The sequence below is a fragment of the Xenopus tropicalis genome, chromosome 5 (assembly GCF_000004195.4).
Source record: "Xenopus tropicalis strain Nigerian chromosome 5, UCB_Xtro_10.0, whole genome shotgun sequence".
Taxonomy (NCBI): domain Eukaryota; kingdom Metazoa; phylum Chordata; class Amphibia; order Anura; family Pipidae; genus Xenopus; species Xenopus tropicalis.
In genome coordinates, this window is record NC_030681.2 from 79265970 (window position 1) to 79293415 (window position 27446).

Sequence of the window (27446 nt, forward strand, 5' to 3'; positions counted from 1 at the left end):
ATCATATAAATAGTAGATGCTTATAAATAGTAGCCACTAGTGATGAGCAAATGTGTTCTGGTTATCTTTAGTGAAAAATTAGGAAATCTTTCGAAAGATCCACGAAACGGCAAAAATATTGTGCGGGCAAAAAAATTGTTGCTGTGACTATTATTTTTTGACGCGGCAAATTTTTTCATGCGTTTTGCCATTGGCGGAATGTTTTGAGAAACGCATGAAAAAATCCGCCGCGAAAAAAATTCAACGCACGTCCAAAAATTCGCTGCAAATCCATGCCTGGCGAAACATTTCATCACTTGTAGCCAAATAGAAATAGTCGCGCAAATGAACGCACGCCATGTTAGCCATACACTCCAATACTTGCAGAAAATTACTGTATTAAAAATGAACATTTCGCTGCAAACTGGCGGCTGCGTCACTCTAGGGGAAACACATACTTGAATAAATAACACTGTAAGTCCATATTTTATTGCAAAAAATCATTTACTGTACTTTTGTATAATTTTTCGCCTGCCTGTAGTAGGTGTTAATTTTCGCATAGCCGAATGCGATATTTAGCGCGCAAAAGTTATAGTGAATCATGCGATCGTATTCTTTTCAGCGCGGAAATTAACGCAAAACGGTAAAACTAGTGTGAGAAATAACCCATGCAAAAATGGCGATTTTTCGCACGCGATAATACTTTGGTGAATCGCGCGCTTATTTTGCGTTTTTTAACGCAAAAAAGCGTGCGATAATTTTTATCGCCCTTTAGTGAATCAGGCCCCATATGTCATGAAAAATATGTTTAGTATATAAGATATGATATAGAGCTATGCATTATGGTTGAACTTGATGGACCTATGTCTTTTTTCAACCCAACTTACTATGTTACTATGTTACTATATATACATCACTCTTTCCTTGTATATCCCCTGTAGGACGTACAGCTCTGAGGCAAAATAAAAAAGTAGTATATTTTCAAGCATTAGAAATTGTGGGATTAAACACACCTTAGGCTAATTAAAAGAAGAAAAACTAATCCCCTAACATCACATCAAAGTGACCATTGGCAACTAAGAACAAGACAGAAGGAAGAAACTTATTTGTGATTGTTTGTCCATCTTCTGTATCATTATTTATAACACACCCTTACCTGAGCGTGGAAACTAGGCATTATAGCTGTTGTGCAGGGTCAGGGAGGTAGTTAAATCATCAGCCAAGGCTAGTATTTGCTGCTAATACATTTATAATTCCTTGTTGTTCCCTCCAACTCCCTGCACTATTAGTGCCTTGACCCACTCCCCAATTTATGGTCTCCATCCACCCCAGTCCCCTCTCCTGCTGCATTAGTCATGTCCCAGTCCCCACCCATGACCCACCCAGTTCCAACCCCTGATCTGTACAGTCCCCCACATCACTTCTTCCATGGCATTACCACCCCTGTCCCACTAGATTACTGGCTGGTATATAATAGTGGCAACCCCATTCAGAACCACTTCTGTAACAATTATTTCTGTCTACCACATACAGGCAGCAGCAGGGTGGCAGGAAATTGCACCAATGTGTCTGCCACATTAAATATCTGATTTCCAGACTAACATTTTTGTAGTTTTGTAAGTACAAGCTAGACCCTGGTCACAGGTTAGCTGTTGTAAGAGGTGACATTTCTAATAGTGTCATTTTATACCTTTAGGTTTTCTTTTACTATCTAACACTGTCCAGATATGGGATCTGTTATCCAGAGACCTGTTATCCAAAAAGTTCCAAATTACAAGAAGGCCATCTCCCACAGACTCCATTATAAGTAAATAATTGTAAAGTGATTTTCTCTGTAATAATAAAACAGTTCCTTGTATTTACTCAAAACTAAGATTTAATTAATCCTTATTGGAGGCAAATCATAATTTTGGGTAATTGTAATGATTAAATTATTTTTTAGTAGACGTAAAGTATGGTGATACCTATTACAAAAAGATCCCTTATGCGGGAAAACCCCAGGTCCCAAGCATTGTGCATAACAGGCCCCCATACCTGTATAACATTTTTTTTCATGATTAAATTAATATTATATGGTCTTCTTTTATATTCTGAATAGTTTTCCTGTCACCCAGGTGGAATGTGTCTGATAACACATTGTTCATCAACCCTGCCTTGCCAAGCCTTATCGTGCTCGAGAATCTCATTGAACACATGTATGAAAACCCCGGCCCTTGCAATCTGGCAGTTACTATTGCTGCATACTTTTTTAATGGCTCCTTCTTAGAGCTGCATTTGTTTAATGCTTAAAAATAATAAACTTGTAATGCAGCCCATTGCATTTATTCCTGCCAATGTTTAAATATAAACTGAAAATCTACAAAGAACAGACACAGGAACAAAAACAACCCTAAATGCACTTGCATAATATCTGACCCAGTCCTGGCACTTATGATAAAGTGGCAATTGCTGTAAAATGTAGCACTTAGTATTTTACTATTTGTGCCTGTAAATTACTCAACCACATGTAAACTTAAAGGGACCTCCTTGCGATTTCTAACACCACTTAATCTTGAATTTAACTTTACTTTGTATTTATTATTGTATTGACCCTTGCTTTATTATTAATGTATTTTTCTGCTAACACAATGTTGCTTACACTAGTAGCATTATACGTAAAAATATAACTACATACAAAAATGAAGCTGACTGCACAAGGTCTTAAATAACATCACAGCTCCATCTTGTGGTAATATAATGCAAGACTATGTAGCTGAGTCAATTTTTAGTTCTTGAAAGAACCTTATCTTGATGAACCTGGAGTTTAACCCTGGGATGGTGGATGACAAAATGCCCAGAAATGTATCAGTAAGCATTTCTGAGTAATGAGTACACTTGCTGTTATTACAAAGTTATTTGGTAAAAATGTAATTTTTTTTTGTTGTTGCTACCTGTGAGTGCAACCAATCATCTAATACTGGAAATACCACATTAATGGTCTTTTACCTCATGGGTTTGTGTCACAGATCCTTGCAGGTGTTCTACATTTTCTTCTAAAGGCAGAGGTAGCTCCCTCTGGCAAAATGAAGTCCCCTCAGTCCCTTCTTGAGAGGATGAAGCCATTGAAGAGGACTGGACTTCTTCACTATCTTGGCTTTCATAGGACCTTTAGGAGAAAAGAAAAAAGTGTTTATGTAACAAAGAATAAAATATGACACATAAGCAGGGCCGGATTTCTCTTCTGGGCGCCCCGAGGCCGCCCCTGTTGGTCCCCCACCCATGCGCAAACGCTCGCCCCCAGTGCGCATGCGCGAACGCAGCCGCGAGTGCGCATGCGCTCCTTTAAACTCCCATACGGAGCAGTGGGGAGAGGTCCCGACTGCTCCGTATGGGAGCCAAACTTAAAAATTTTCTTTCGGTGGGGCGGCATGCCGCCCCTAAGCTTCTGCCGCCCTAGGCCCGGGCCTTTGTGGCCTCTCCACAAATCCGGGCCTGCACATAAGCTTTCAATGCATTTATATACTGGCCCTTGGCTGACATGATCATATGTAGCTTTCCTTGGTTAATGTAAAATGTAAATGGTAAAGAAAATGTCCTTCTTTGAACTTTCCTGGAAACCAACTAAGTAATCAACTAAGTAATCAACTTAAATACTGCAAATAGACAAATACTACAAAATGCAGTGTTAATCCTCACACAGCTACACAGCACTAGTAAATCTGCCTTGTTGTGCAAGGTTTTATTAGCGTATTTATTATTTTTAACTCCTCTAGGGAGCAATATAAATGGCTGTGGCAAACCTCAGGTCAAAGTATGAATTAAATGATTACAGCATAAGCTGTGTTATGTTTTATAAAGTCAACAATAAAAATGTCTTTTTATGGACATCAGATTGTTGCTGCCTTGGTAAATTATGGTAGGACACCAGAGGGTTGATAATGCTTATCGCATGTTTTTTGTGTTAAAATTGACGCACAAAAAAAGCGCGATTCGCTAAAGTATTATCACATGCGTTAAGTCGCATATTGCTTGCGTTAAATAGCGTGCAACCGAATGCGATAATTTTACCGCATTGCGTTAATTAGCATGCAGAAATAATACTAACGAATGATTTACAAACACTTAGACGCGCTAAATATTAGTCTGTGCGAAAATTAACACCTACTTGGGGCAGGCGGTAATTATAGAAAAATAAAGTTCATGAACTTTTGGCAACACAATATGGACTTTGCAGTGTGATTTATTCAAGTATGTGTTGGCCCTAGAGTGATGCATCCTCCAGTTTGCAGGGAAATGGTCATTTTCAAAACGTACGAACGTAATGGTGTGTATGGCTAATATGGCGTGCACGCGATAAGTAGCGCACGTGTGTTAATTAGTGCACGCGACAAGTAGCGTGCTGCGTTAAATAGAGCATGTTGCGTCAAGTACCGCACGAAAATAGTCTTCGCGACTTAAATAACGCAAACAACATCGCGTCTAAATTAACACAAGTATCCTTCTAGTGAATCGTAAAAAATCGCAAAAAATTAGATGCAATAAAATTTTTAACGCATGCTATAAATAGCGCTCGTTTTAACGCACCTTAGTGTTTCAGCCCTCAGGTGTTTTAAAACTGACCATCTCCAGTGAATAATACCAATTTTTCCAAGTCCTGTCAGTTCTCCGTGTCCCAAAACAAATATAGCATGCAATGAGTGGTATTCTGTTCCCCAGTTAATAGCAAGAATTATGTAAGGTTATAAGTATTATGTAAGACCTGGAAACTATTTTCAAATATTGGCATATATGTTGCAATATAAAAATAACAAAACTACAAGCACTGATGTTAAATAGTTAAATATATGTTTACGAAGCAATAAATGTAATAAAGCGATACTACTCAACTACTCATTTTACCCAACATGAAAAGAAACACAAATTCCACGCTCTGCTGCAAGGAGTGTGTGCAAGGGGTTTGCCTCTGGATACTCCGGTTTCCTCCCATGCTCCAGAAGTATACACTCAGGTTAGTTGGCTTCTGATAAAATGATCCCAGGGCAGTATGTAAAAGTGATAGAAACTTTACTTACACTATATAAATTATTTAAGTCTTGTTCTTTTGGAATCTATAATTAGAGCACATAGGCGAGTGCTCTTTTGCAAACACAGTTATTAAGGCAAACTTTACTTCATCACAGAGCTGGGTCAAGTAGTATTGCCACCCCAGGCAATACTATCTGGTTCAGTGGCATGGGCCGGCACACTTGCAAAAACCTGCTACTCGTTCCATTCCCAGTTGTACCACCTCCACTAGCCCTACTTTCCCCATCCCCCCAGAGCTGTCACTCACTCCAACACTTCCAAGCTGTCAATTAATACTCTTCCTGACTTGTCTGCTTGCAATTTTATGGAGGACTGCACCCATACCTCCCAACCGTCCCAAGCGGGACAGTCCCGATATTTATAGCACTGCCCGCTGTCCCGGATTCACTGTTAGATGTCCCGCTTCTTAGCATTGCCATTTAATTGATTGCTGTGCCTGCTCTGCTCTGGGGAATATAGCCCGCCCCCTTAACTCTTGAATCTCCCCTGCTACTTCAAGCTCACAGGTTTACCTTGATGTTTAATTGTCCTGGGTGGAGCATTTGTGACAGGCAAGGGTCAACTATCTGCATTGGGTCACATTCCTCTCCTTGCTACTGCTCTCCAGGTCAGGGGCTGAGGGTGCACTCTGTCTTTTATCAGGCAGAAGAGGCTGCTGCCTTTATTTGTGTGCTGGACAGTTTCACCTTTCCACCCCTAACATATATCTGGGAATCACTTCTGGGAATCTCTGACATTTAAAAGGGGCCCTTATAAGCTTGGGAACCTTAAGCTGGCCTTGTTAATATGTTGTTAAAATTCTAGTAGTACATTAATATTGTTTTGCTTTCAACTGATTAAGAATGGAAAGAAATCACATAGATTTATGTACCACTGGAATTGGCCCTATTTATAACTTTGGAAAATGCACAGAACTTTTGGCATGTCTGAAGTTGATTGGTAATTTTACTGGCATGTCTGGGGTTAATATGCCCTTTATGAATTTAATGTAGTCATACTGGCATGTTTGAAGTTAATATGTTTATTCTTTTTATTTAGTGATTATACTGGCACATCTGGGGCATGTAAAGTGGGTGTGGCATGTGGGGCGTGGTCACAAAGCAGGTGTGGCCAAAACATTTTTGCCACACTACCCGCGTCACATATTTTTGTCCCTCTTTCTCTTAATGAAATGTTGGGAGGTATGACTGCACCCCTCAATGACTGCACCTTATAGAGGGGCCTTGCCTGCCTACCCCTAGATCTGGCCCTACATCATCCAAACTTATTGTTTATGTGTCAGAATGGGGGACCCATACACAGGCTGCACAACTATAGACAATAAGGAGAGAATGTGAGGAGTGCAGTTACATCTAGGAAGTGGTGAATGGAAAGTGAAATTATCTGCCTTCCTAAACATTACCAAACACAAAAAATACTTTTATGATGTTTATGAAGTACTACAATTATTTATCAGCTTTCACATACGATTGTTGTTTCTACTACTGTTCTGTATTCCTACATTAAAACGGTTCAATAAATTATACTTAGTTTACCTTTAAAACATTTATTTTAGATTTTAAATGTATGTTGTTTTCCGAATTATATTTGCTGCAAATTTGTGCAAAAATATTTAGCAATAGTTATAGAGACTAGAGACTTGCATTGAACTGCTTACAAACAAATCTCAAAATAAATGCTGACATAAACTCTTATGCTGGGGCCAATTCTTCATACTATTGAATCACATTTAAAAGATGTATGTGGCGATAACCTTGTTGCAGAAAAAGTACTGTGTCAATGGGTAATGATTTATAAACAATGAATTTACAGTTACACTATAGTAAACAGATCCAAAAGTCAGAAGCAGGAAACATATTTGCTAAATGAATAAAATATATACATTGGCATTATTATATACTCATATAGGACACTAGGTGGCAGATTAAACATATTTATACCTTAGGGATGACTATATAGTACTTTAGTTACCTGAACATGTTACTTCCCTTTTACAGCAGCCTATCAGGCTAGGAGGGAAGAAAATCATTTTCAAATCTGGGCCGACTGATTTTTCAGCAAACTGATTTTCTGATAGGGACCTGGAGCCTCCAAACATGCCAGCTGCATTAGCAAACTTCCTGTTTTTCTCTGTATGGTCTTTGCCAAAGCTTGCTCGTGCCCTCCCACCCCTACACATTGCAGAACAATTTTTATTGTGCTTAGGTACCTAAGATTGGCACCTTTTCAGCAAAAAAAATCAGTACATTTGGATGTTTCTTCCTTATTAACTACAAGCCTTATTTTGACTTTCTTAGCCAGTTACCAGTGGCAACCCTAGTACCAACATTTGTGTCACAGAAAATTGGAAGAAACAGGTAATGGATTTTGCTTTAACTCCATAATTGCTCTGGAAGTTAGACTACAGCAGGTATATGGGCCGTCAGACCAAGGACCCCGCTCCGACAGGAAAATCATACCTGCCCTACCAAGATTTGCCCAATTTTAGGCCAGATGTTGATCAGGTAGGCCTGTTGGAGGTGCCCATACACGGGCAGTTAAGCTGCTGAATTGGTCAGCAGCTGAAATCTGCCCATGTATGGCCACTTTTAGTCGCAGTCATTGTGTGAATATACACCATTCATTAATAGCACCATGGAGATACCACCAACTCTGTGTGGGGGAAACATATGCACACTGCATTTTTTGCCCCAAAATAAGCCCTTAAGGAGAGCAAAACCCAAGAACAGAGCCAGAACTAGGGGTAAGCAGAGAGTGGGGTAGGGGCAATTCCACTTGCAGCGGTATGGTAAGGTAGTAAGGTGAACAAGCCAGCAGTGAGGGAAGTGAGTGAGTTTCTGGAGAGACAGAGCAGCGGGGGTGGTGCCACCCTAGCAGTAAGGTTTTGGTATGTTGTTATGTTGCCTGTAAGATTGCAGGTGTATTAATTAACTTAACTAACAAATTAAACATTGACTGTGTAAATTAGGATAATTACATTTTGTAATGAAGACATTTTATTACATTTATAACTCAGCTTTAGGTGTTACTTTTATTGCTTGTAAAACTATAACAGCACAAATGTACCATTTACATAAAAGTGCAGTTAATCTTGAGGCATATGTACTTCCTTTCCTGGTTCAGTGACCCACAGAATCCAATTGTATTTTTATTCATATTACTGTAATTCCATTGGCACAGTAAAATGAATATAGGAATTTTGTGGTCACAGCCTCAATGCACCCACCTAATGGTTTAAAATTTAGTGGATGAGGATGACTTCCCATTTCTTGCCATAGTTTTTAATGTTGTAACTCCCAGTCAGGTGATCCCAGTGGAGCCAATAAAAGGCCAACCATTTGTGGGTTTGAACCTAGAAAGCAAGCAAGTTGCAGGTAAAACTCAGTCCCTTTGTAAAATGTGTAATGAAGCAGTATAATTCTTAGTGAATTAGATCAAAGTGAGTGTAGAACTGGCCAGACCGGGTATGACTTTGACATAGTTGGCCAGCTTGAATGGACAATCAAACCCTGTTTTGCTTAAAGGGGAGGGCATTTCTTGGTAGCTTAATGCACAGAATGTCTTACTGTCCTATATAAATTGACAATGGATGAGCAGATCTCTTGTTTCTGTCTATATGTATTTTGTGGTCATAACCTCATTACATCCCTACCTAACTGTGATAGCACAACTTTCCCTTTTTTAGTACAGTAAAAGCTAACTATGGGCTACTCTGCCCATGTTTAAACAGAACTTTCATATGCAACTGTAGGGACCCATAGGGTTAAAAGGCCCCTTTGGCTTTAAATCCCTTCATGCTCAGTTCACAGGCCTAGTTAAGGTCGGGAAACAGGGCACCATGAATGAGGCATTAGATAGTGGTAGGAGTAGCTCAATTTATAGTACACTCTAGGAGTGTAACGCAGTTAGGGTCGAGCTAAAAAGAGCAGTTCTGAGCTCCTACATAGGACTGGTAGTTTTGGAGGTATCTCTCCCAGGCCACATTGCCTGTAGTTTAGGGATCCCAGTGGATAGGGAATCAGGATAGAGCAGTGCTGTCCAACTTCTGTGGTACCGAGGGCCAGAATTTCTCTCGCATACATGGTGGAGGGCCGCTAATGGAAGCCAGTTTTGACCACTCCCCTTTTAAACCACGCCTAATTCAAACCATACCCATTTTATCACAATGGTGGTAGTGCAGCAAAAACCCAAATGCATGGTCCTCACTGCAGGGATATCAACCGTCATTCATTTGTGAAAGAATTATATTATGTCATATTAAGACATACCCTTAAATCCATATGCCTCCTCCTCCCCTGTGTAAAGCACAGTAACCCCCAGCACATAATTACACACCTTAGGGACCATTTATTGGCTATTTCCGACTGCTAATAAACTCACAGAACAAACCCCTGCCAGGTTCACCTCCCAAAGGCAGCATAAGGCAGGCAGAGTATGGCACACACAGGCAGTACTCTGCCTGCCCTATGCTGCCAGTGTGTGCCATACTCTGCCTGCCCTTCCCTGCCTGTGTGTGCCATACTCTGCCTGCCCTATGCTGCCAGTGTGTGCCATACTTTGCCTGTCCTATGCTGCCTGTGTGTGCCATACTCTGCCTGTCCTATGCACCATACTCTGCCTGCCCTTCCCTGCCTGTGTGTGCCATACTCTGCCTGCCCTATGCTGCCTGTGTGTGCCATACTCTGCCTGCCCTATGCTGCCAGTGTGTGCCGTACTTTGCCTGTCCTATGCTGCCTGTGTGTGCCATACTCTACCTGCCCTACCCTGCCTGTGTGTGCCATATTCTGCCTGCCCTATGCTGCCTGTGTGTTCCATATTCTGCCTGCCCTATGCTGCCTGTGTGTGCCATACTCTACCTGCCCTACCCTGCCTGTGTGTGCCATACTCTGCCTGCCCTATGCTGCCTGTGTGTCATGCTCTGCCTGCCTTACCCTGCCTGTGTGTGCCATACCCTCCCTGCTCTATGCTGCCTGTGTGTGCCATACTCTGCCTGCCCTATGCTGCCTGCATGTGCCATATTCTGCCTGCCCTATGCTGCCTGTGTGTGCCATACTCTGCCTTCCCTACCCTGTCTGTGTGTGCCGTACTCTGCCTGCCCTACCCTGCCTATGTGTGCCATACCCTCCCTGCCCTATGCTCCAATGTGCCATACACACAGACAGCATAGTCCAGGCAGTAAATACAAATACTGAGGTGTGAACAGGAGAACAATGGGGGTGATTACAGCCTGAGCCTGAGGTGTGAACACTGCAGGGGGTGAACAATGCAAGGATTAAAAAAGGTGTGAACAACACAGGGGATTACATTTTTAAACAATACAGGGGGATTACAGCCTGAATCTAAAGTGTGAACCATGCAGGGGGCCAGTTAATCACAGTACTGATACTATTTAAAGTTTACACAAAGGTAAGCCATCAAAGCAACCAGACAGGTGGGGGGCCACACAGAGGGGGTCGCGGGCCACATCGCCAGCTGGACAGCACTGGGATAGAGAATTCCCTGAGGTTATCCACTATGGGGTGTTGCAGAGGTGAAGTGAGATTCCTGCCAAGTGTGTCCTCAGGGGAGTGTCAGCCTGTATAACACTCTGCATGTGATGTTGCCTCTACCACATGCCTCAGGGAAGCTGTATTGTGTAAACCCTGTGTATGTTCAATAAACACTTGTTATTTTGTTGTTTGCAAGAACCTCTGGTGCCCTCTGTTTTTAATTTTTCTGTATAGCAGTTGCACAACACCCTCACCTTCCTCTTCCACTTAGTGAAGGCCCATTCTGGGTGAGAGTGTAACCCATGGTCTACTGGTACTAGTCTGGGAAGGCAGCTATTGAGCTGAAAGAGAGGTTATACAACAAATAAAAATACTGTTGCCACTGCATAGTACTGTCCTTCTGTAAAGATATATTAAACATGAAAGCAAAACAACTGTAAAACAAAGAAAAACTTGGCCTATTTAGGATCCACCTGTCCTCTATAACATTTCAAACTTATGTTTTTTAAATGTATTTGAGTAAGCTAGCACCATACACACAAAGAAGGAAAGGCACACAATCTAATGTTGACAGGTCATATAAAATAATTAATATATCTATATAAAGTATTTACATGCCCATGAAAAAAAGCCTAACGCGTTTTGTGCTGCTAAGCACTTAATAATAGGCACTATACCTGTGTTTAGGAAGTTGATGCAGTGGTTTCAGACAGTAATAAAAAAGGGCATAAGCGTGTAATTTGTTTCACTATATTAAATAAAACAAAATGGGTGTTTAAATAATATATCTGTTGAAGAAGCCAGCTGATTAACAGACCTGTGATGAAGCATGCAAGTCAATGCTGGAATTAGCATCCTGGCTGGAGGAAAGCTAACTTCTGCTACATTGTTTCAGTAGTCAGTCCAAAGAATGACATGGGACAAACAATTACATTCACAATTTTTAACAAATAATTTTAAAATCACTTACAACCTGTAATTTATGTATATTGAAAGATTAATTTGAATGAAGTTTCTTTTCATTAGGTAAATATGTATTTTTGGGTTTACATCCCTACATCCCAGACCAATATATAAATAACAAAATGGGATGGCATACTAATATTAAATGTAATGCCCATGCTCATCCTGAACTTTCAGGCATAGACACAGGTGAGTAAGTGCTTTTACACAGGGGCATTTGCCATGCGTTCTCCTGCACTGGGTCTCTCCTGCACTCCACCACAGGGGAATGCAGGAAGAAACACAGCCCGTTCTTCTGGATCTGTTTATACTCATTCAGACGTATGCAAGCGCTGAACTCGGGGCAAAAGATATGTATGTTAGAGCCCTAAATCAAGTTGCAGTGTTGGGTTGTGGACAAAAAAAATGTATCATCACCTGGGAAATTGGGCACTGCAAATGACATAGGTATGTTTTTATTTAATGTCTTAGGTCAGCGTTTTTCAACCCCGTTCCGTTGAGATGTTGCCTGGTGTGCCGCTCCTGGTCCGCCCCTCCACACTTTGCCAGCCTCTCATTTCCGTGCTTCTGCCACACTTGCCTTGCCGCCTCCCTCACGTCACGCTATCCGGAAGTAAGTTTATCCCTGTCTCCGTAGCGGGGGGGCGGGGTTCTTTTCAAGTCCCGCCTCCCTGTTTGTGGACTTTGACAGTGACACATGGAGGCTGACGGCGGCTCCCGCTTGGTGCTGGGGATTGATGTAGGCACCAGTTCTGTGAAAGCCATGCTGCTAGATGTGCGCTCCGGGGATGTAGTTGATAGCCAGAGCCGGGACACCCGGGCTGCAGTACAGAGTGAGTGCGGCCCACAGGTGAGAGGGACAGGAGCCCACCCTCGTACCCCATGCGAATCACATCTAACTTGCCCAACTAACAGTGTTGAGTGGAGGAATGTGTAGAGAACCCAGGTAGCGTGTAGGTAGAGCAATTGGATAAAATAGTCAGTGAGGGCAGCCAATATATTTCAGTTACATTCTCTCTCATATACCCGCCCCATTCTCTTGGTAACCAACGCATTTGTAGCAGTTTTTATTCTCGGTCACGAGCATGATGTAACAGGCAGAGAAATATTTTGCACAACCTAATACAAACCATACCACTGAGCGGAATATAGTGAACCCATTATTAGTAATGTACGCAGTGTTCTAATAACAGGCTTTAGTATAGCACAGGCTTGAGCAATTTTCTTTATCACAAATGTGCTTAATATATCAGTCATTCAAAGACTGCAGTAAAGCTGGTTCTTTGAAACAGAACATTTATGTACACAGTGAAAGAATGTGTTTGCTTGACAAATAAAATAAAGAGGCCACTTCAAAAAAATAACACTGTTAATTTCCAAGGGTTGGATCCCCAACCTTTCTTACTCATGAGCCACAGTCAAATGTATAATGACTTGGAGAGCAACACAAGCATCATAAAAGTTCATTGTGGTGCCAAATAAGGGATAAGATTGGCTATTAGGTAGCCTCTATGCACACTATTAGGGCTCTGGCACACGGGGAGATTAGTTGCCCGCGACAAAACTCCCTGTTCATGGGCGACTAATCTCTCCGAGTTGCCATGACCCGCCATCCCACCGGCAAACATGTAAGTCGCCGCTCGCGAGTATCAGCGATTTCGGGAAATCGCGCCGCCGCGTGTGCCATCCCGCCGGCGACTTACATGTTCGCCGGTGGGAGGCTTTATTTGGTAGTAAATCTTGTTTTTAATTCAACCAAAACTTGCCACCAAGTCAGGAATTCAAAAATAACTACCTGGTTTGGGGGCACTGAGAGCAACATCCAAGGGGTTGGTGAGCAACATGTTGCTCGGGGATCACTGGTCTAAGGTCTCAGGCTACGCAAGGGCTCATTTACAAATTCAGTCACAAGTGCAGTTCTGATAAAATGGACACAAATTTTGCATTTAATGACTAGTCATTGAAGGCACTTGGGCCCAACATTCCCCTTGCACTTCCGTATAGCTGGGCCAAGTAACATTATATCTGTCCTGCCTCTTCTGCTGAATAATGTGCAAGTGGGCCTTTAGATGCTGTGGAACCCTGGATGTGATATTTTTTTACTTGCTCTAAAAAAACCCATAAACACCAATTTGATCAACATCACCAAAATACACATAAACATAAATTTAACATTGATGATGTTGAGTGATGAATTTGTTTTGCCACAACTTGCATCTGACTTGTTACGTGCATGAACAGTTATGCTCATTTTAAATCCATCACTTTACAATGCAACACGGTGAGGGAGGGGTTGCATTACACTGTAATTAGGGGCATATTTATTATAGTGTGTAAGCCAACATCACTGGTGATGTTGCCCATAGCAACCAATCAGCAATTAGATTTGAATGGTTTTCTGCAAGTTAGAAAACAAAAGCAAAGATCTGATTGGCTGCTATGGGCAAGATCACTGGTGATGTTGGCTTACAAGCTATAATAAATATGCTCCTAAAGCTTCAGGGCAGTAGGGTTTCCACCTTTTCTGGGGAAAACCATTGACCTTCCTACTGTATATTTTTATCATTCTTTCCTATTAACGTTGTCATCAAATGCCATTTTTACCGGCTAGTTGACTACCCTACAGGTTGGATGGAGAACGGGTCCTGGCAAGCATACAGGCATACTACCATGGTTTCCTTTCAATCTGTTAAATCAGCTATGTTTGTGTAAAAATGTTCTTAAGTTTTGAACATTTTTTTACAATATCCCAACTGAATCAGCTATGTCAAAACAGTAGGTATAGTTTTCCCTTTCCCTGGGAGCCCATGCTCCCCTGCCTGGCTGCCTGCCCTAAAAAATGAACAGGCGGGTGGGTGTCTTATGGTCCTTTTTGGAACACTAGGTTACATGAGAAGATTCAGAGCAGTTGTGCAATTACCCCCACCCCAATTAACTCACTTGGGGACCAATGAAACAGGGACACACTATGGTAAAGATACTGCATCCTTGCACTTATTTCCCAGAAAAGGTGGGAACCAACCCGAGTTTACCAAGCGACTTTATGAACTCTGCAGGTCTTACTAATTACTCACTGATAAAGGTATGAGACATAAGCAAGAGATAAGGAGAATTTTCTAAACTGCCTTTGGCACAGTCCTCAAACCAGTGACAAACTAGCAGGACTGGTTTTCCTCTGTGCAGATATGATTCACACTGGTGCTAGTGAAAGGTAAAGAAATACAAATATCAGGCAATGCAAAGGCAGGTTTTAGCTTGCTAATAATTAAAAAAATTGAATTAGGGAATACACTATAGCACTGACCTAAATGAGCAATTAATTATCGGCTTAGGATGATATGAAGAAATGTTCATTTATTGCAGTTATAAAACTCTGCTGTTTTCAGCATTCTGTCAGGAGCAAACAAGGCTATGTGAGGATAGAGGAAATAATGAAAACTTTATATCTTAGTTATGATCAAGTACAAGTACTGGTTTATTATTACAGAGAAAAAGGAAATATGTTTTCAAATTTTGAATTAATTGATTAAAATGGAGTCTATAGGATATGGCATTCCTGTAATTCCAAGGTTTCTGGATAAAAGGTTTCCAGGTAATGGATCCCATACCTGTACTCATAACAACAAATTTACAGACACAAGCAAAGTTGTAATTACTGAAAATTATTTATAATTTGTAACAACATATAACTCTGTCCTGTAACTATATATAAGGCCAGAAGGGTCAATAGGCTTAACACTCTTAAATTCTATACAGGGATGGGATCCATTCGCAAACCCATTATCCAGAAAGCTCCGAATTATGGGAAGGCTATCTCCCATAGACTCCATTTTAATTTAATAATTTAAATCTTTTAACATGATTTCCTTTTTCTATGTAAAAATAAAACAGTACCTTGTATTTAATCCCAGCTAAGATTTAATTAATCCTTATTGGAGGCAAAACAATGCTATTAGGTTAATTGAATGTTGAAATTATTTTTTAGTAGTCTTATACTTTTCTAAATGGAATCTTTAACACAGAGGGTTTGCTGTGTACCCATTGGGTTCAAAGTGAATGCTAAAACTAAAGGAAACAGAGCTAGCATCTCTTATTTCTACTTATTAGCATCATTTTTACCCCAATTACACATTGCAGGCAGCCAGAATAAAAAATGTGTACATAAATAACAATTAGTGTATCACTAACCCAAGACACTATAACAAGCACATCAAAGATAAATGTTTAATCTGTTTAGGAGGAAAGATTACCAGGGTGGCAAAATGGAAAATTTGACTCTTCAAGTGCAGGGAGCACAGTACTGTAGTGCTCCCTCTGTGACACTCTCCGAGACAAGCTAAGTAAAGAGTAGGTGCTGCATTAGGGCTACAAACCTAGAAGAACCACTGGGTTCTGCTTTATTCATTTTTCTTATAGCAGATATCTAATTCACATGCACATATATATAGGTATGAAATTAATCAGTAATGCTAGGGACTGGGGGTTATCTGGAAAAGGGACCTTTACATAAAATAAAGTAGCATGCCTTAAGGCAACTAACGACTATAAAACTTTAAAAAAAAAAGGATAGGAGTGTTCTAGCAACATTTTTTATAGACTAGTAAATGCCATGTACTAATTATTCCAGAGAAAAAGCAAATCATTCAATGAGGAACTGTTTAAATAGAACTAGCATTGTAGCACTTTCTGAGATAATGGGTTCGTCAGAGAATAAATACCATACCTGTACAGTATACAGTTGGCAATGAGAAGCATAACCTGAGATTCTGGTCTCCCTGTAATTAGAAGCCTGAAAATCACTTCAGGACTGGAAATGACTCCTGCTCAAATGCCGGCCATCTAATCACTGCCCTGACAGTATTGTTAGCACCAACAGTCTCCACTCAAAAATAAATTTTGCATTAAATTTGAAATGGCATACTGGGACTAAAGATATTATTAAATACTGTCAAACTCTGTCAAGAAGGGCAGCCATTATCGGACTGTGCATTGTTTGGATATGTTGCACTAGTGAGTGAATTAGTAGCACATATGTATAAATCATGACTACATATGGATAAATTTGTAGCAAACTAAATTCATTTAGCATCGGCCAGAGTGAATATGAAACAGACAAAAATATTTATTCATAAGTCATATACACTGTTACTAAACAAAAAATGCTGTTATTCAAATAGTATATATTCAAGACTAAGTACACATGGTACTTCTGATCATTTATCTGCCCAGAAGATGACATTATTTATGCTGTTGGAATTCAAAGAATGTCAGAAAAAAATAAGAAAACATTTTATTGTGAAAACCACTCCTAAAGACTGGTGCTGCATGTCTACAATAACTACTGGGGGTTTACTTTTATTATAAACCACAACTCGACTTCCACACATACTGTAGGTTGTAAACAAGGATGCAGGAATATTTGTTATGGGATGATGGTGAGATGAATCATATGTTGAAGGGACAGAAAGGCGCTGAGCATCCATTAAAAAGGCAGGGCAAGCAGTTCTATTAGCGGGAATGAGAGGCACTGAGCATCACCAAAGTCAGGCAGGGTGAGTTTTCATTCCACTACATTAAAGAGGTGGTGAGAGAAATGTACTCTTTTCAGTCCCAGCAAGTTACTATAATTGAGAGTTGTTTCTACGTGGAACATTCAAGTTTGTGCTAATTTTAATATAGGGGTTTTGGCTAGGAATCTATTTTAAGTGCATTCATTAAAGGTTAATTTTAATTCTATGTTCAAAGAGCCTTGCCTGACAAGGTTTGGGAAGGTGCATGCAACCTCATTGTGGAGCTTCTGTTAATATCTGATCACACCTTCTCTTGTGTTTGGACCAGGCCCAGATTTGTGGCAAGGCCACAAAGGCCCGGGCCTAGGCCAGCACAGATTTAGGGGCAGCATACCACACAGCCGCACTGACATTTTCCTCCCATACGGAACAATGGGGACCGGACACGCAGAAACTTTAGTGCGTCCTCTCCCCACTATATGTGGGGGGGGGGTTGGGGGTTGGTTGGTGCAGGGTTGACTCTCATTTTAGCTCTAATTAACTCCAAGTTACACACCAATTTTTGTTCTTCTGCAGTATTTATGGTGTGGGAGGTGCAGTTCCACAATCTCATATCATATCATGGCTAGAAACAGATTTATAACAAAATATATCTGACCTATACTCGCACCAAAAAACTTATTAAAGTGGACACTACTCTTACATACTAAAGCCCACTATGCACTTTAGTATCTGGATTCCTACTTATGGCAAGTCACTTATATCATATATTTCATTCATATCTGTCCTTACCCCAGCAGAATCCTATTTATTAGGCTGATATGAAAAGAGGCTATTTTAATGCACAGTACATATTACTTTTCTAAAGAGTATTGTGAAGCAAAACACAGTATTTGGGAGGATTCAGATCCAATATCTACCCCATGGCAACATTACTATAGCATAAATTAATGATTTGTCTCACAGAGATTCGTATCTCTGGTTATCAAAACAATGCAATGCAATTATTCAGCAATCAGAAAAATTATAAATAATGCCAAATTATAAATGCACACTCATCAAAAGTGCATTCATAGAAAAGCTGCTCAGACATGTACATGGTATGTTGAAATGCATCCAGCTTTGTGACTCTGACTTTGGCAATCACCTGGCATTAGTCACTCACGTTTCTATTCACTGCTTTTATTCTATGTGAGCAGCATATCTGCACATACAGACATTTCTGTGCACTCCATCAAATCAATTCTGGTTTCAGAAAATAGCTTTGTGGTAGATTGTATGGTATTTGGTCTGCAACTGAAAACAAAGTGGCTTCCTAAAGCAACTGGACTTGTCAAGTAATCACTACTTTTCAAAGTAACTCCACAGCATTCACACCTCTGTGAGTTTCAGATGTCACCTTTCTGAAGAGTTACAAAGTGCCATTGTGATTGGATTAGTGGAAGAGTATACATGCTGAGGACTTCCCATACCAGTCAGTTGAACTGAAGAAGCTGCTCGGATGAGTAGTGAAACGTCTTCAATGATTATTTAACAAGTCCAGTTGCTTTAGATTTATTTATACTAGATATACCATGACCTGGATGAATGAAAATCTTCACAGTCAAAGTGGCTTCCTGTTGGGCATATTTGTCGACTAGTCCAATAACATCAGGTTATATCTTTTGGTCCCAGAACATCAGGCCACCTCACCCTCTGTCTCTTATCCCAGACTGTCTAGTAATAGTGTCCTTTAGAAAAAACAATTGGCAAGGCCAGGCAGCTACAATCTGAATCAGTAGTGCCTTAATAGAAGTAACTGATAAAAAAAATAATAGGCAATGAATAATTATTCACCTCTTCATATTTTCATTAGACACATATAAAGATAAAAAGTGCGGGTGTAGTTGACAAGTCCAGGTGTCTCCTCTGTCAGCCTAGACTGGGCAAAAAGGAAGAGAGGCAGACCACAGGCAAAGCCAAAATGATAGAATATAAACTAAAGGGGATCTAGATACTGTTATATTGTCTCAGTCACTCAGTTTTTCTAACACAGAATGTGTGTGTCCTCCTACCCAATGTTTGCTCACAGTCCAATATAATGATGGAAAAATTACGCTGTAATCTCTGTATGTAAGACGAAAAGAATAGTGCTGGTAATCAGCATCTTCACTGGAGTATTGTGTTGTATGTATATTTATGTTTTTGTGTGTTTTGGCAGGGTTAGAGTAGCTGTGGGGGCCCACCAATGAGATCTTTGCCCTGGCCAGGTACATTAAAGCAGCCCTGGGAGGAGGGGCCTGCTTCTGAAGGTCTGAAATTTGACTCACTGGCATACAGCAAGAACCTAATTTCCAAAATCATTTTCCATCTCCAGCCAATCAACTTTTAGCATGCACACATCTGTGACTGACTGAAAGAGCTTAAAATAAAAAAAAAATGTAGATACTTTAATTTTTCTAGCTGCACATAAAGGTGACCACACACGTCGCGATTTGCGATCTTTCGTGCGACCATTGGACGAAAGATCGTACAATCAGCCACAAACCATTCAGGGCTGAAACGGCAGATAAGGAGGTAGAAACAATAGGATTTCTACCTCCTTCTACCGATTCAGCGCTGAAGGCAGATTTTGGTCAGGCGCCTTCTATGGCGCCCGATCAAAATCTTTTAACTGGCCCGATCGGCGAGTCGACCGATATCAGCAGCTTCCTGTGAAGGAAGCGGGCGACTAATCTCCCCCGTGTGCCAGAGCCCTAACTCATGACACTCCAGATAGTGATTGTAGGACCTGTAAGCTCCGCTTACCTGCTGTGAAGATTTATACCTTGGGTACAGCTTTCAAATTGCTATCCAATTACTTGCAATCATCTGGCATGGACCCAATATTGTCACTTATCTGGCAGCAAAATTAGTTCTGATAAATAGCAAGTAATAGACTTAGGAAGCTGTGCTGGTGGGAAGTAGGCCCTTCCCTTTGGCTGTCAGCACAGCTCCTTCATTGAGTTAGGGAGTGAGATGCAGACTGGCAACTTATTTGAGATTCTGCCTGCATATTCAGTTAACCCAAAGACTGGTGTATGGAGTTTCAAGGTTCACAAATGCTATATTTGTTAATTATTCACATAAAGGATTAATGTTTTGCATTGTGCACATTTTTCTATTAATGACTAAGATGTTATTACACTCCCCCCTTTTTAAACACAAAGGCTTGTACTATTGCAATTTTTCAGCGGTTAGTAAATGAGCTTAGTGCATGTGTAGAAAAATGAGAGAAGCCTCAAGGCTCATTTATCTGGTGGGATTGCTTAAATGCTACACTGTTGAGGAATGAGGTGCTATGCTTACTTTCAGTGGCAGTATAATCCCCCCCCCATACATCACAAGTGCAATAAATAAGGCTTTTACTGGACATACTTTTTGCCTATTGTTTTAATCATGAAAAACCTATATAGATTTTTTTTGTTATTTCAGATACTCTTGCTACCTAATGAACACCTGCTAACAAAACAGTCACAACACAGGGAAAAGGGAGAGTTTTGTATACTGGTAATCTAATAATCTACTTGGCAACAGCCAAATAAGGAGAAGCTTCAGTCTCCCCATCTGACCTATTTAGCTTAAGAAATAACAAAAGAAACATTTAGGGGGAACTAAAATAAAAATTATGTTAAGCATAAGCCCTATGTATTGCATTCATTTTGAGAGAATACTGCCCCTACTACTGTGGTACCTGGTTATTACAGCCAAGGATCTCTTAAACTTATGCTGAAAAAACCCATAAAAGAACCTAAAACAGTGGGAAGAAATTATGCAGACTTTTCCTATTAGAAGCCAAATGGACATTGGATACACAATGGTTGTCAATTCATTTACATGTAAATAGCTGTAAACCCTTAGCTGGGAATCCCTTGGGCAACTGAAATTAATATTTGTAAATCCCTTTCTGTTCTTTTGTTATTTTTTTCAAACAATGTAATATACTTATATTACATTGTTAGGAAAGTAAGAACCCAAAACAGTGGGAAATATCTCATTGGGACCTGCTAAACAGTTGGCTTCTGGGACATTGTTTTAGGAATCAGGACCAAAAGTGCAGAAAATATCAACGGCCAGACAGATACTGCTTTTAATAGCAATTACATTTACAAATACAAACATTTTTTTACAAAAGCTCATAAACATTATGCAAAAAAACAACAGATTAGAATAAAAAAATGCACACATCTGATACCCTAGGTGCATGTAACATACATGCATAATGAATAGGGAACACAAATGCTCACTACCTTCCTTTAGCCCTAAAGCGCTATGTACTAAGGGAAGAGCTATCTATGACATCAATATGTTTATAGTTTCTGAAATATGTGGTGTGACCTGATCCTGTAGTCAAAACCAAAAACATAATTCAAATCTTTTAATACTAATCTGCAGTCTAAATATGTGTCAGCAAATCAGTAAACCGGTAATAGGTTGCAATTATTCAGAATAACACCAAGAGTTCAGAATAGTAGTATGTACAAACAGTAACAGGCTCAGAAAGACCTACACTTTGGCAAGGTGTTAGTGAAAGGGGTTTTAATACAGGATCTTTGCACCACTCATGATACAGTGATATGCCCCCATGATAGCACTTACACTTTACTATGTGGTTAACCTGTGCTGGCCTCCTGGTGAGGACAAAATGAAGTAAGTGCTCTGATGCTCATTGCTCTGTTCTAATGGGGGCACAGAGCTATGTTGGACTAAGAACTTGAGGTCCACAAGAAAGCCTCACCTAAAGAGCCCACCATATACATAAGTGCACTCCCCTCAAACTGAGGTGAATCGGTGCCATCCGCCAGTGTTGGCTTGGGTGCTCTCCCTAGCACCTAGGCCCAGCATTTTTTAAAATCCTAACCTACATTTTTCTATCTCTTATCTCTCCGGTCCTTCCTTATGTTTCATTTTTTGCTCCTGTAAACTATTTTCCTCCCCCCACCCAAATATGCCAGTTAGTAATCTGAATGCCAATCACTTTTCTAGCTTTTCCCACATTGCCAATGGTGCTACCTGCCTGTGGCATTGGTCCTCTTCCACCAGGCTCACACATGCAGTGCTCATCTTACTAAGACAGCAGGGGAGGGTGCTAGGCAATGTCGCTGTCATGTCACATGCAGAGCAGGCTGATTGTACTCATAGGGAAAGCCATTGTCCCACTGTCTGAGCACATACATTTGAACAGAACTGTGCCCTGACTAACAATATACCCAAGACTGCTGCCATTGGCTCAGGCTCTGGTGACAATGGCTATGTGTGGGGAGGAAAATACCGGAAGTGCACTAGTCAGCAGACTATTTTGATGGGCAAACCCTCGGAGGGCCCATCAGGATTTTTGTTGGTGGGCCAGTCCAATTTTGGCACAGAATCTGCACTGGAGGCAAGACACCCAGTATGCACCTATTTGCTTTATGTATAGATGAACAGGCCTGTGGCAACTGTGGCACTAGTATGTGACTGCAGTAGACATATTACATTTGATGCCTATGGTTTTATAAGCCACATTAAGAGATTTACCAATCACATAATTTTGATTTTTGACAGACCCATTCCAGAAAATATTTCCAGTCATATTCCAATGGTTTGTCTATTAGTCTCTCTATCTCTTCCTCCCATGTGATAACCCCTATTAGACTGGAGCAAGTGGGTGCTGGAAATTGCAGATCAGATGACTGAAATACATTCTGCAATGCAGAAGACAAATTATAGCTACTTAACTCTGTAAGTTCAAAATGAATGCTGGCCAAATAGGCCAATAACCTGAGAGAAATAATCAGTTAGACCAATATTGTGAACTGTCTTTTTGAAGTTAGGAAAAACACACTCGCAAGGCAACTTCGCCGATTTGCCGAAATCGACTGCGCAGCGTGTTCCATCCCACCGGCGACTTACATTTTCGCTGGTGGGATGGTAGTTCGGGAAGATTAGTCACCCGTGACAAGGGAGATTTGTCACGGGCGACTAATCTCCCCGTGTGCCAGAGCCCTAAGACTAATAAGTGTGTGGTTGACCACTGATAACCAGTTTCATGATTTGGTATAATGAGATAATCTCTCCAAATAGTCTCTCCAAATATGCTGATCTGGAGATATTAGGTAGAGCAAGTCTTTTCGCTATGAAGGAGGAAACTGCAGACCAGAACTGTGCCACTGGTAGGCAGTGCCAAGCCAAGTGCAAGAAGTTTGCCCCTGCGGGCCCACATCTGCGATACCTGGCTTCTGGCTTGTGTCACATAGACATCTGGTTGAAGAGTGTAATTGAATGCAACCATCTGAATTGTACAGGCTTGTTTTCTATACGCAGGTATGCTCTGCCTGTTGCTTTATTCCAGTCCTCATCATGATTGGAATGGAGACCGGGTGGTTGAGTAGCTGTTTATATAAAGTGAAGGGTAGATTTGTTTGTGAAGAGGACCAGGGGACTGATTCAAAATTGGATTGTCCATAGTTATGTTCGTGAAATTAAATTGGGCTATAAATACCTGTCTTTATACCTAAAGAACAGGAAAGGCAGGGTCTTTTGTTATATGAGTCACGAAGTATGTGTTATGAATGTTTGTTGCCCTTTAGGGACCACGATAAGAAGTCTGAGAAGCAATAGAATTCTGTGAGGAAAGAGTTTGTCCACAGGGGTAAGATTGGGGACAGCAATAGTTGCTTAAATAAGTACAAGGCATGGGCTTGAGTCTAAGCCTTTCATGGGGTTATCAATACTGAGGAAGCTTTAGCAGGTCTGCAATGGAAGATGTCTTTAAGAGATCCCATTGGTAGAGCCAAGTAGTATTGGGGTCACACCTGAATGAAGCAAAACTGTGTAGCTAAGTTATATAGATATGGAAGTAACAATCTGTGTGACCCCAAATGAAATATGGGGTTTAAAACATATCAGTTGCATAATTTTGCAAGGCTGACTTTGAAAGCAAATTTGCATAATACTTTTTACCTGTGGTGATTTACATTAAAGCCGGTGCAAAGGTATTTTTGGGCACTTTGTCATTCATGGGAGAGGAGATTTGCCCATGTGGGACCCTAAGCCTTTATAAGTAGCTTTTTTCTTTTAGTGGGGTGCTAAAGACCCCTGAATTTGCACTGTGAGTTGAGAAGTGTCATGCCCTGGTGTGAGTGATCTTTATTATGGCTAAGTTGTTAATATGAAGCTGCTTTGCTATGAAAGCTTTTATGTAAACATATGCCATATTGCCCAATGCAAGTTGAATAGCTACCCCTATAGCTAAACAGTAGTTTATTTCTTTAAATTGTAGTGGCATTTCTGAAGCCAACACATCATTTTTTCCAATACAGGGTAACAGTATATTGTATTTATATCCATATAAAAGACTATTCACCCTCCTTTATATTAAATAAAAAGCAGAAGGAATAAGAGGCTGAGCATAACAGATTACCAGAAGCTTTTTCAAAACCCTGTATAATTTGTTCACTTCGGGCTACAAATCTTTTTGTCCCAAGAGAAGGCCTTTTGTTTTTCTTATGGATTATTCATGTAGAGAACACTGACAGATGTGAAAGAAATATAATAACAGGTAAGTTGTGTAAAGTAAAAGCAGGTGGTATACGAACAATGGGCGAGGTTTATATATTCACTGATGTTTTTTCAACTTCCTTATCATCCAGTATTCACTGTAACTCAAATAAAGCAACCATGGACACTTAAAAAAAGATGTAGCAAACACTAAAGGAAGCCCTTCAGAAAACACAAATAAATCAAGAAAAAGTTTGATCCCAGCCACAATGTAGTGGATTTTCAGTTATCTTGATCCTTTTACAACTTTGCTGGAAAGCTTTTATGTACTTTTTCATTAACATGTTAAATCATGCTGATGGCTAAAAATTAAGTTGCATTCATGCATTTCTGTGGGATATTCAACCAAAACAAAGTGTTTTGTAACCAGAGGGTTTCCATACCTTTATTTTCAAATGCTCCATAAAACCTATACCACAGGGGGTTTATTCTCCTTCTGGCATTCTTACAAATCAAGTATAAGCAGCATGTAGTTTTTCCATCCAGTAACAGCCCAGTAACAGTATGAACACTTGTGTAGCTAAACTTGCAACGTCTCCGCCTTGCCAACTATACATGAATGCAACACAACAAAAAAAACCTCCTATTCAGAACATAGACAGCGTATAAGGTTTGTGATACAGACAGAGATAAACTTTTTTTTTTGTAACTTAAATTTTTTATTGTTTTTTATACACAATGGTTGTAACAGGCATTCAAAAGGTCAGTAGTAACAATGTTACAGTATAATCAAATGATTCAATTGAATTGACCTTATCTCAGGGTACATAACAGGTCTGTTTATCAACATTTCTCATTTATCAGGTGGTCTAGGTTATCTTGAGTTGGTAGTAATGTTTAGAAATAACAGTTGTAATTGGCAGTCATAGTAAAAGAACAAATAAATGGGGGGGGGGGGAAGAAACATGGAGGGGAATTTGGGTCCCTTGGGGGGGGGGGGAGAAGAGCTGGTCATGGTTGTGAGTCAGGTAAAAGGGTTAATCTTGTATGGGGTATAACCTGCTCTGTGCCCTTATGTTGGTTATATAGTAGTCCCATCTAGACCAGACCTTCTCCCATTGTTTGCATCGGTCACGAATGTTGGCCGTCATATATTCCATTTCCCTCATGTCTCTCACCCTCGAGAGGACATCTCCAAGCTTGGAGGGTAGGGGGTTCTTCCACTGATTAGTGATCGCGAGTCTAGTAGCTGTTAAGATAAAGTTTGTTAACCTTTGTTCTGCAGCTGTATTTTTTAGGATTGGTCTACCCACTAGGGCAGTGTAGATATAGATTTAACATAATAACAGGCCCTCTATTTCCTTCCATAGTGCTGATATCATGGGGCAATGCCACATGATATGTTGGAGTGTCCCCCGTTTGCCACAGTTTCTCCAGCATAGTGGGGAGGTACCTGGGAATATGCGGCTGAGCTTTTCAGGTGTGTCGTACCAGAAGAGCATGGTTTTATATATATTTTCTTTTTGCCTGACATATGTCACCATTTTCCTGGCATTTTCCCAGATATCCGCTCATTCATCTAGGGAGAGTCATGGAGGTGATCTCTTCCCACTTTAGCATGTATGAATGCTTAGGGAAGGGTCTTTGGGTAGGCTAGTCAGGGATCTATACAGGATGGAAATCAGGGCTCTCCGAGGTAGTCCTGTAATGCAGAGTCTTTCAAAAGGGGTGAGAGACAGAGGTTGTGGGTCTTTTGGGAGATTGGTCTGAATAAAATGGTTGATTTGCATGTATTCAAAGAATCGCAAGGAGGGAACCTGGTATTTGTTTTGGATTTCAGCGAACGACCGCTGTTTCAATGTCCGTGGATCCTGGATAGCCCTATTGTACCCCAGTAGCTTATAAATCTCTCGGACATCCCTGGGGTAAAAGAGGGATTGGCCAGGAGGGGTTTCACTAGTGAGGGCTGTTTTGCTAGATGGTACTTGCCTTTGCATGCTTTACCCATAAGGTAAGAGTAAAGTGCATTGGTTAGAGGAGGTCTGAAGTGACCTATCATCCCAAAGTAGTGAATTTGGGTGGGGATTCGATGCAGGCCCATTTGCTAGAGGGAGCGAAGGTGGTCCAGCCCAGTATCTGGCATAGGTGAGTGGCTTCGTAGTAGGTTTGTAAGTGGGGGACCCCCTTGGGATTTGCTAGCCATCATTCCTGTTCTTGCTATTCTATGTCTACGTTTGCCCCATATAAATTTGAAGATAGCTGCTTGTAGGTCTTTGAGAATCGTTCTAGGTACTATAACAGGGAGGGTCTCAAGCAGGTATAGGAGCTTAGGGAGTATTGCCATTTTAATTACCGTGATACGTCCTAGCCAGGAAATTGTGAGAGCGCTCCATTTGTGTAGGAGTAATTTGATTTCTTGTATGAGTGGAGGGAAATTGAATTGGTATAGCTGGTTGAATGTTTTGGTTAGCTGGATGCCTAAGTATTTGAGGAAATGTGTTTTCCCTTTATTGTGGAAATTTGTGTTTAGGCCTTCCTTAATTTGGCTTGGGAGATTGAGCAGCAGGGCTTCTGTCTTGTCAATGTTTAATTTATATCCTGAATGCTTCCTATATTGTGTTAGTAGGGCATGTAGGTTGGGTAGGGAGATTATGGGGTTTGTCAATGTTAAGAGAATATCATCTGCAAATAAAGAGATGACAAATTCCTGTTCTTGGATCTTGGGACCAGTTATGTCTCTGTGTTTCCGAATGGCTGAGGCTAATGGTTCGATGCCAAGTGCATAGAGAAGGGGGGACAAGGGGGATCCTTGTCTCGTGCTGTTGCGGATGGGAATCTGGCACCGGGATGTTTCAGGGAGCTTGAGAGTGGCCATGGGGTAAGAATATAGTTGCTGAATTGCTCTGAGGAACGGGCCTTTGATGCCAGTTTGTTTAAGGAGTTC

At 40.7% G+C, this 27446-nt stretch overlaps 1 protein-coding gene across 3 annotated transcripts in view; it reads right to left on the minus strand.

Moving 5' to 3' along the window:
- The window catches only part of crybg1 (crystallin beta-gamma domain containing 1), a 154711-nt gene that overhangs the window by 106129 nt on the left and 21136 nt on the right, over nucleotides 1–27446 (minus strand). Inside the window, exons 1-2 of one of the 3 annotated variants that reach the window (XM_004914551.4) lie at nucleotides 5031–5467; nucleotides 2965–3124 (exon numbers count right to left, since the gene is read on the minus strand). In XM_004914551.4, coding sequence (XP_004914608.2) covers nucleotides 2965–3081 — 117 coding nt within the window. In that variant the 5' untranslated portion in view covers nucleotides 3082–3124; nucleotides 5031–5467. Of the gene's footprint in view, nucleotides 1–2964; nucleotides 3125–5030; nucleotides 5468–27446 lie in introns of those variants that run through there. The other 2 variants (XM_012963551.3, XM_004914550.4) reach the window with 2 other exon arrangements.